Source organism: Paramacrobiotus metropolitanus, unplaced genomic scaffold, assembly GCF_019649055.1.
Source record: "Paramacrobiotus metropolitanus isolate TYO unplaced genomic scaffold, Prichtersi_v1.0 Parri_scaffold0000005, whole genome shotgun sequence".
NCBI lineage: Eukaryota > Metazoa > Tardigrada > Eutardigrada > Parachela > Macrobiotidae > Paramacrobiotus > Paramacrobiotus metropolitanus.
In genome coordinates, this window is record NW_026570225.1 from 1289202 (window position 1) to 1298961 (window position 9760).

Genomic DNA, 9760 nt, shown 5'->3' on the forward strand with positions numbered 1-9760 from the left:
GGTGCCGGGCGGTGCGGTAAACGCAAGAAATCGACATTTTTTAACTGCGATTCATCGCTATCAACGTCTACAGAAGTAAGTATATTAAAATATGGAAATACAATACTTCTGCATATCCTGGAAAGTCTGCAATAAAGAAGTAGCCCAACCGGCATCTAAAACTCAAAATTAATGACATGACAGTCATGACATGACTATTGTACAGTACTGGATGTATTGTACAGTACTCTAGAACAGTGCATAGAACTGATAGAAGTACTGCATAATGAAACTGACGTGAATACTGCATGTATATATCGGAAAAAGTTTCATCAGCAAATTTGTAGCGAGAGGAGACGCAGACGAAGTGTTCGTCCACAAATCTTATCTGCATTTTTTTATTAAAACTTTGTGCCAGACAGTTGGATTTTTGTTGGGTTCCGCTCGGTATTCTCTCCAGGCACAAAGTGAACTAAGTGCTAGTGAGATAAGCTGCCGTAGAGAATTTACTTTCATCCCATCATGGAGCAAAAAGGACGAACCAAAGTGAACGTGCTCTTGCAAATCGAGAAAGATGTCCAGAATGAATGGCAGAAGAAACGTGTATTCGAGGAGGACGCTCCCGAGAAATCTGGGTACAGTTGTCGCCATGAACTGACTGCAGACCTCATTTTTGGGTTTTGTATTGTTGATTTTTAATTTTTTGTACAGAAAGCCCAAGTATTTCGTAACATTTCCTTATCCATACATGAATGGCCGACTCCACCTGGGACACACATTTTCGTTATCGAAATGCGAGGTGCGCTTTACCGCATGGAAATTCTGGTCTGGTTTACATTAGTTATTGGCTGTGTTTAGTTTGCTGTGGGCTACCAACGGATGAAAGGAAAACAGTGCTTGTTTCCCTTCGGTTTTCACTGCACCGGTATGCCCATCAAGGTACCACGTCGACTGGGTTCGTTGCGGTTCTTCCGAATTTTTCTCATGCTGTGTAATGTGCACATTGTAGGCCTGTGCGGATAAGCTGAAACGGGAGATGGAGCTGTATGGAAATCCGCCGGTATTTCCCAGCGATGAAGAGAATCAGGAAAATGCAGCCGTGGAAGATAAGGGACAGGGTGATATTGTTGATAAATCCAAAGGCAAGAAGGTACATAAGTACGCGTACTGCCCCGTTTGCAGTTTGTTCTCTCTATTGCGGATTTCGATTTTGGGGGTTTTTCCGTTGCACTTTCCCGTTTATTGTTCGAACTATTTTTGCTGATGTTTAATTTGTGAATTTATTGCGGGTTTAATTTGTGAATTTGTTGCAGCCCGAAAATTCTCGATTGATTGCAGAGCAAAGCTGTCGCTAAAGCGGGTTCGGCGAAATATCAGTGGAACATCATGCAGGCTTTGGGCATCGAGGATGAAGAAATTGCAAAATTTGCCGACACCGCTTACTGGTTAACGTATTTCCCACCCTTGGCCATGGATGACTTGAAGAGCATGGGATTGAAGGTGCTTTATTCCTCTTAGCCCTTCGATGTTCGGAATGTCTATCTGTACACTTTTGAAAATCATGTCAAAGATTCTGTTGTAGGCTGACTGGCGACGTTCTTTTATTACAACGGATGCCAACCCGTTTTATGATTCCTTCGTGCGCTGGCAGTTTATTCGCCTGAAAGAGCGTGGCAGGATTCAGTTTGGCAAACGGTATGGCCGTAAAACTCTTGCATTCGATACATTTGACTTGGAATAAAAGTGAATTAAAGTTTTCGGAAAATTTTTTTTTGTCTGTTGGCGTTTTGCACTAAACAGAAAAGGTCGTAGTGGAAACGATTTACTGGTACTCGTAATTTTTGGTGGCACGGTCACATGCAACTGAAGTATTGCAACATCCTTCTTCAAAAGTTTTTGTACGTCCTGTGATATACAGTGGCTGTCGAATACGTAGAATGTTTACAGCCGACATATTGTTGTTTCTGAAGCAGTACCAAAATCGTGCTGTTGTTGTGGTCAAAATTGGAATTTTATTATGGATCATTCTTGCAGATATACGATTTATGCTCCCTTGGACAATCAGCCATGCATGGATCATGATCGAGCATCCGGCGAGGTCCGTGTGCTTGTAACTGCAATAGTATACGAAATCGGAAAACAGGATTTGGTGTGTTTTAGGGAGCTGGACCACAGGAATACACCTTAATTAAAATGCAGGTTCTGGAACCGTATCCTGAGACGTGGAAGTAATATTTCTGACCCGTGAATACGAACGATGACAATCCCGACTTAGACTATAAATAGGGTATTTTCTAGGAACATGAACGACAGAAAAGTTTTCCTAGTTGCCGGTACGATGCGACCGGAAACCATGTACGGACAAACAAATTGTTGGGTGCAGCCCGAGGACAAAGTCAAATACATTGCATATGAAATGAAGAACGGAGATGTTTTTATTTCCACTGAGAGAGCCGCGCGGAATGCGTCTTATCAGGATTTAACGGAGGATTTTGGCAGATTCAAAAAAGTGAACCTTAAAGGAGACGGAAATGTTTTAACTGGACAGGTACGTTTTGTCCCTGAAATGCCACGATAAAGAACTCTACAATTTGGAATTGTTTTAGGATCTTCTGGGTTTGAAACTGAAAGCACCATTAACTTCCTATCCACACATTTATGTCCTGCCTATGTTTGACGTGCAGGGAAACAAAGGTATTGGTAGCAATTTTTATGAACTCCGGTTGAATGATCCTGAATGGCACGCATAACGAGTTCGATTCCATCATGGAATTCGATACCTGGTAGCGCGTGCGATATTATCATCCAGTTTGTCACAGCGTTTCTTCGTTATTAGTTTGGGCGCTTTGTTTAAAGTGGATGACATTAAAAAGGCAACATTCGTCTTTAAGAAACATAATGCAGTATTTGTCAACAAGTCATTTGAAACCCTGATATTTTAATTTCTTGCCGTAGGAACCGGTATTGTTACCAGCGTTCCGTCCGATGCTCCTCATGATTATGCTGCTCTGCGAGATTTGAAAAACAAGCCGGTAAGATATTGTCGACGGGACGACAGCTCCCTTACGCTCACTTGATAAACTGTGATATAATGATGTGTATACCAATAAGACTCATATTAGACGAGAGATATGAAACAGTGTTTTTATCTTTACAGGCGATGCGGTCGAAGTATAAAATAACGGATGAAATGGTTCTCCCGTACGAACCGGTAAGGATTCTTGCCTACGAAAGGTCAAGAATAAAACGGACTGGGGACGAATACAAATCTTTAAATTTTTCTAGATACCGATTATCGAAGTGCCGGAGTATGGGAATCTATCCGCTGTTACTGCCTGTGAACTTTTAAAGATTCAAAGTCAGAATGATAAAGATAAGCTGGCCGAAGCGAAGGAGCGTGTATATCTTAAAGGATTTTACGAAGGGGTGCGTGACGTGATGCATTGGGATTCCCAAAAATACGATTAGTCTCCTGTTATTTGTAGACCTTGATCGTTGGTCCGCACGCTGGCAGGAAAGTCCAAGAGGTTAAAAAATTAATTCAACAAGAGCTGGTTCAGCACGGTGAAGCCGTTGTGTACATGGAGCCGGAAAAAGAAGTTATTTCCCGTTCAGGAGACGAATGCGTCGTTGCGCTGTGTGATCAGTGGTATGGCTTAGTTTCATTGCATTTGTGCAGCTTCTAATATGATTGCTACAATTTCTGAATTGTGTGTTTTATCGCTCTTGGTAGGTATTTGGATTATGGGGACGAGGATTGGAAGAACCAAGCACGCCAGTGCCTGGAGCAGTTGGATACATACTCCGAAGATGCCCGGCGAAATTTTTTGGCCACTTTGGATTGGTTACATGACCATGCCTGCTCACGGTCGTATGGGCTTGGTAAGTTAAACCTGGCGACAGAATTTGCTTGATTGAGAAGTTGTTTCATATCGCGTGATGATATAGGCACAAAACTGCCATGGGACCCTCAGTACTTGATCGAATCTCTGTCAGATTCCACTATCTATATGGCTTTTTACGCCGTGGCACACTTATTGATGAAGTCATTGGATGGATCACAACTGGGACCGTTTGGCATTAAGTATGTTCGCCGACTTTATGTGCCGGACGCAGGCTTCTGGGCAGTCAGCGGGGTACTTTTCTTTTGTTGTCGACTATGTAGCGCTGTCTGGTGTTAAAACGTTGCAATGTCCGGCATTTGTGTTTATTTTTTAGTACATACTGTTTTCTCCATAAATACGCTGACTGTTGTAATCAGTGCTGCAACTCTTAACAGGCCAGAACAGATGACACCGGAAGTGTGGGACTATATCTTCTTCGACAACGTTGCATACCCGGACCACACCGGTATTTCCAAGGAACACTTGGATAAAATGCGCCATGAATTCCGACATTGGTATGGTGTGGATATGCGAGTGTCGGGCAAGGATCTCATTCCTAACCATTTAACATATTTTCTGTATAACCATGTGGCTATGTGGCCCACGGATCAGACCAAATGGCCGAAGAGTATCCGAGCCAATGGACATGTGCTCTTAAATTCGGAAAAAATGTCCAAGTCTACCGGAAACTTTTTAACACTCCAGGAAGCAGTAGAGAAGTTTTCTGCTGATGGAATGCGTCTGGCGTTGGCCGATGCCGGTGATGGGTTGGAAGATGCCAATTTCGCTGAGTCAACGGCTGATGCGGGTATTTTACGTTTGTTTACCTGGTTGGAATATGTGAAGGACAGTGCACAGTTACCGCTGATCGACCGGGCGGAACTGACATTTAATGATCGAGCATTTAAGAACGAAATGAATTTTAGAATTCAGGAAACGGAAGCTAATTACGAGAAGACATTGTTTAAAGAAGCTTTGAAAAGCGGATTCTATGAAATGCAGATGTGTTTGAGTCGGTATCGGGAATTCTGTGGTCAGCAAAAAATGCATCGGGAATTGTTGGGGAAATTTTTGGAAGTGCAGACTTTATTATTAACACCTATTTGTCCGCATGTTTGTGAGCACATTTGGAAGATTCTCGGGAAGGAAGGAAGTATTATGAACGCACAATTTCCAGTGGCAGAACCGGTGGACGCAATCTTATTGCAGGCGTCGCAGTATGTCGTGGACATGTTGCACCAGTTCCGTATCCGTTTGAAGACGTATCTGACGCCGCTGAAAGGGAAACCATCACCTGGTAAACCGACGCATGCCATTGTGTGGGTGGCAAAGACTTATCCCAGCTGGCAGAATGCGGTGTTGAAGACTCTCCAGGGGTACGCAGAGAAGAATGGACAGCTACCGGACAATAAAGAGATTCTGAAGGATCTCAAGGGGAATGCAGAGGTGGCTAAGTTTATGAAAAAGGTGATGCCGTTTGTGCAGATGATGAAAACGAAATTCGAAACGGATGGCTTGAAGAGCTTGGCTACCGAATTGCCGTTTGATGAGCGGGAAACTTTATTGGCCAATATGGACTATTTGAAACAGACCTTGGAGGTGAGCGATTTGGAGGTGAAATATGCCGGGGAATCTGGTGATGCTAATTTGGTGGAGGAACTGTGCCCGGGTGAGCCGCGGATTGTATTTCGGTCGGAAGTCGTTGCTAACGGAATTTAAGTCAGCTGGTTGGCAGCTTTGGTACAAGTTCTTGTCATATTTTCTTGATTTAAGGGTATGTCTATATAAATATACGAGTATTTGTTTTTTATTATTAGTACTCGTAGTAACGTGCACTCTAACGGTGTGTATGATGACGTTGGGAACGTTGTTACGTTATTGGTTTTACAATTTATCTGCTGCTTAGCATTGTATTTTAATAATATAAAGAATTAGGAAGGATTCAAACAAATATTCCTCACAACATTTTTACAAAGTACTCTGTATCATCACAAATCTTAATTCGTGCACAAACTGAAAGCACCATCATGGTTACATTTATTTCGCAGTTCAATTTATTATTATACATAATAATACCGTTGTTGATATCCACATATAACATTAAAAAATTTAAATCACAAAAACATTAGCACAAAGACCGTTCGTCGGAAACAGGGCAAAAACATTACTGTTAGCTTTCAATTTCCTGTCAGATTCGCCTAAAGAAGATTCCTTTGCTTTCTCATCTTCTCTGATAATGTCGACCATCTGTAATAGTTTCCAAATGCAACGCCTCCGAACTGCAGCAGTAAACAGTAAAACCAGTCAAAACCACTTACCTCCTCACAGTCTAATTCCAGATACCCATTAATATCAAATTCCGTTTCTGGCAACGGATGATCCAAATGCTCGGCTAGTTTTCTGACTTGCATGTTATAATGCTCTTTTAAGGTCTACAATCACAAAATCAACATCAGATGATAACAGCTGTAACAAAAGTAGCATCAATGGCCGACACAATCCGACGCTTACTTTTAGCTCCCATAGCGAACTTTGCAGTGCCCGGCACTTTTGCATATCGGTTTCGTTCATCACATATGGATCAGAGCGGATATCTAAACAAATCAAACTGAAAATCAACAATGGGTACTCTCTTGCACTGCCAGAGTGCCAGTTACTGTATTATAAATTCAATTACTGCTTTACAGTGCGCGATCGTAAAGAACTTCAGTAACTTACCATTTGCATCGTCCGGATTATGTAACATAATAATCAAGCTGGAATGTCGTATTAATAAATTCATTGTAAAGATGAGCAGTAAAGGTAAGCTTTCTGTTGGGGCAGTTAAACTCAACCGCGATAATCGTTTAGCCACAGCGGCTACCGTGTATGCCGGAATATGTCTAGAATCATAATATTCATAAACATAGCAAAACGGTTATTCAAGCAGTGTGCATTAATTAAAGCGCTAAAATTTTTTCAGATTCGTATTATCCATACGACTTACGAGGATCCCATGAACAAATCGGCCAAATGAAAAAATCGCGCGCGGTACTTGGATTCCAAAATTTGACTCGTCAGAAGCATGTAGAAGCGCTCATAAAACTGAGGGAAATCCAAATGATGTGTTTGAATTAAAGTAAATAGACCATTCAGCGCGAGGACGCTAAGCAGACCGCCTGCAAGAAGAACCAAGATTCCTTGTTCGTACCACACAAACAACAATTTATTCTGGCATTTACCTTTGGAAAATATTGTAACCAGATAGTCGGCCAAAAACAATGGCCGGGAAAGGTTTGGTATAATGCGGTCATGGATGTGGAGCAAGATCTTAACATGCACCGCGCGAGAGAGCTAAAACAGAAACATATACACCGAATAAACTCTTCAAAATAATTACAGAAAAGTCAGTTACAATGAACAAGTACTGTAACTCAAAAGGGATCGTTGAAGCGTTTAACGTACACCACCATGGTTACATGGAACCTAAGAGCATTCCCCGCAGAATGCCCCTACACTACGAAAATTTGCGATTTATGGTCACTGTCTTCCAAAGACGAGTGGTTTATGAACTCACGCCGACTGTAACCGGCGTGAGTTCACAGGAAATATGTTCAGAAACGAGAGCGTCATAGCGCTAACCTTCAACTTAAGAAGCTCCATAAAAACATGTGCAAAACGCTCACGAAGGATGTTCTCTTGGGCACTTGAGTGCGTCGATCCATCAGCTGCTCCGTCCTGCTCTTTCCGACCATTGGCATTGCGTTTCATTTCTGTTTTTCGCCTCGATTTCCCACCCAGTTTCACAGTATGCAACAGTTTAATAATCTGCATCTGGTAATTCTCATTCTAAAAAGGATGCAGGGGGTTTTTCTGAAAACTTAGCGACAGATCTTGAAACGGTAAGAAAGGCGTATGTGGGCTGAACAAACTACAGGCATGAAACACCAACCAAAACTCAGTTTCAAAGCACCTGTTCAACGAAACCCGCGTTCTTCGGAATGAAATCCTGCAGCAATCTAAACAGCGATATCAGCGACCCCTTGTAAGGAACCGGCGGATTCCGCAAAATTTCTTCTGGGACGATGTCCGGCATTCTGGAAATCTCTGTCGATGGGAGGCAAGCTGCACGTACTGTACAAGTTGCAGATACGGGTACCGAACCTTGGAAAAATTAGCAATGAAAGTAGCAAAATTTTCAAAGCGGTAACATAGAGACTCAACAACAGCGTAGGTATACTATATACACCACACTGTGCACTATTTCGGCTCGAATCCCGTGCTTCGTACCGAGAAAATGCATGCCTCGGCTTGTCGTAGCCCTGCCCCACGCCTTTCTCATTGGTCTCATTTTAAAATGCCCCAATCAGAAAAAGAATTTAATTCTCTATCGAATGGTGTATGGCTTATCCAGAGTACCACTACATTGAGCCACTATAAACGTTGTAGACCCAGTCGCACTATACAGAAGTTGCTGTTCTGTTGCATTTATCTTTTGAACTAGGACGATTTACCACAACTTTACCAAATCCACAAATTTGTAAACTCTATCATCTTTCGATTTCATTCAGTTTTGGGATGAAAATCTCCCCGGGAAACTCCGGGTGTTGGAATAAGTGCGAACTGTGAAATCTGGTGTTTTGTACGTTAGGTTCCCTGGCAAACGGCATACTGATAAACTTGCATTCAGCATGTCTGCTTTGCTGAAACTGATAAAACTTGATACATACATTCAAAAATTTTGAGTTGTCTAGCTTGTTACATCTTTTTAGAATTTTGGGAAGCCACAGAACATGAGCTAAAATCGTCTCTCACGATGATTAAGACATTAGGGCTACCGCACACGAGTTTCTGTGGCTGGCCCCATGCTTTAAGTATGCAGTGGAGATCGGCTCATATTCGGGCTGGCACGGCTAAAAATGCGGTTCCTCGTAGACGCTATTGTGGGACGTATATTCCCATCATTCCTGCTTTTTGGAAAAGAAATCTTTTTCTTTCAATTTATTCAAAAACACTAAAAAGTTTTAGATTTTTTTCTCTACAAAACAAGCCTATGTGAAATACGACTAAGGCCATACAGGAAAAGTGGTTTTTCGCTGATAGAGTCTCTACGGTAACATCGTAACAATGGCCAATGGATCCAAGTCATCCAACTGCCGTCTGCCGATACAAAAATTCAGATACCACCCAGTTTCCGAATGCACATTCCGCGTTCCAATAATTAACAATTAACTGAATTAAGGTCGCAAAAGAACTCACGCTTTCAGAATACTGAAAATGGTATTATGGTAGTAATCGCCAATCGGCCCGATTATTAGCATACAAAATTAACGATAAATATTACGATTAATTTTCAGGGTAAATCTGATATATCTATATACAGTACCATAATATTACTAAACTAGAAGGTATCTAATCGACTACGATGACGTCATGATGGAGGAGACGCACTGTGCGACGCATGGGCAACCCCTGCGGGTTTTGTGTTTATCAAAACTTTCAAATTCATTTAATTCGTTTGTACTATGGCTCAAAAAATGCAGCAAAAAATTCTGAGTGGGAAAAATAAAAGTTCGTAAGGGAAACGATGTCAGAGAAGCGAAACTTTTATGGTTTGCTTTATTCCCGTTAGCATACAGGTCTATGGCATCTTTGCCGTAGACCTCCATGCTAAACAAAATCTACGAAAATCTTTGATTTTTGGTTTTCGATGAAACGAAACGCCCAAAACCTGATCAGTCAATCGAAACAGAACAGACAAAATTTTATCTATCGACCAAAGGCATTAAAACTGGCAACTTTTGATTCTGAGTCTCTGACTCAAAACAAGTGATTTTTGCTTAACATAGAGGTCTATGGCAAGCTGCCTCGAAGACCTCCATGGCAATCAAGAATTGCGTAAATCGATAAAGTTTCCT

At 41.8% G+C, this 9760-nt stretch overlaps 2 protein-coding genes across 4 annotated transcripts; one reads left to right on the top strand and one right to left on the bottom strand.

Moving 5' to 3' along the window:
* The first annotated feature begins 274 nt into the window (after positions 1 to 274).
* On the top strand, positions 275 to 5814 carry LOC129580988 (leucine--tRNA ligase, cytoplasmic-like). The gene is made up of 17 exons (XM_055471789.1): positions 275 to 614; positions 691 to 778; positions 838 to 918; positions 989 to 1129; positions 1318 to 1479; positions 1562 to 1674; positions 2014 to 2077; positions 2140 to 2207; positions 2278 to 2527; positions 2586 to 2673; positions 2935 to 3011; positions 3137 to 3190; positions 3265 to 3405; positions 3465 to 3628; positions 3713 to 3861; positions 3928 to 4063; positions 4259 to 5814. The coding sequence occupies exons 1-17, from the start codon at positions 502 to 504 to the stop codon at positions 5580 to 5582; spliced, it is 3213 nt and encodes a 1070-aa protein (XP_055327764.1). The 5' UTR covers positions 275 to 501; the 3' UTR covers positions 5583 to 5814.
* A 71-nt stretch (positions 5815 to 5885) lies between these two features.
* LOC129580989 (nucleolar complex protein 4 homolog) lies at positions 5886 to 9075 on the bottom strand. 3 transcript variants are annotated; one of them, XM_055471792.1, is made up of 9 exons: positions 8921 to 9075; positions 7816 to 8006; positions 7485 to 7691; positions 7085 to 7196; positions 6850 to 7021; positions 6582 to 6745; positions 6375 to 6457; positions 6182 to 6295; positions 5886 to 6110 (listed from the first exon to the last, which is right to left on the bottom strand). In XM_055471792.1, exons 2-9 carry the CDS (start codon positions 7936 to 7938, stop codon positions 5973 to 5975), a joined length of 1113 nt encoding a protein of 370 aa, XP_055327767.1. In that variant the 5' UTR covers positions 7939 to 8006; positions 8921 to 9075; the 3' UTR covers positions 5886 to 5972. The 3 variants fall into 3 exon arrangements, with proteins under 3 accessions (XP_055327767.1, XP_055327765.1, XP_055327766.1); XM_055471790.1 differs by having other exon boundaries at positions 9027 to 9045; XM_055471791.1 differs by lacking the exon at positions 8921 to 9075 and having other exon boundaries at positions 7816 to 8072.
* Between the last annotated feature and the right edge of the window lie 685 nt (positions 9076 to 9760).

What these genes read in the sequence shown, in the direction of transcription:
- LOC129580988 (XM_055471789.1), top strand. Translation starts at nt 502, where the DNA reads ATGGAGCAAAAAGGACGAACCAAAGTGAACGTGCTCTTGCAAATCGAG. An exon ending in TTAAAGGATTTTACGAAGGG is followed by an intron (nt 3,406 to 3,464) that starts GTGCGTGACGTG and finishes TGTTATTTGTAG; the next exon opens with ACCTTGATCGTTGGTCCGCA. An exon ending in CTGGGACCGTTTGGCATTAA is followed by an intron (nt 4,064 to 4,258) that starts GTATGTTCGCCG and finishes AACTCTTAACAG; the next exon opens with GCCAGAACAGATGACACCGG.
- LOC129580989 (XM_055471792.1), bottom strand. Translation starts at nt 7,938, where the DNA reads ATGCCGGACATCGTCCCAGAAGAAATTTTGCGGAATCCGCCGGTTCCT. An exon ending in GGTTACAATATTTTCCAAAG is followed by an intron (nt 7,022 to 7,084) that starts GTAAATGCCAGA and finishes TTCTTCTTGCAG; the next exon opens with GCGGTCTGCTTAGCGTCCTC. An exon ending in GTTCGCTATGGGAGCTAAAA is followed by an intron (nt 6,296 to 6,374) that starts GTAAGCGTCGGA and finishes TTGTGATTGTAG; the next exon opens with ACCTTAAAAGAGCATTATAA.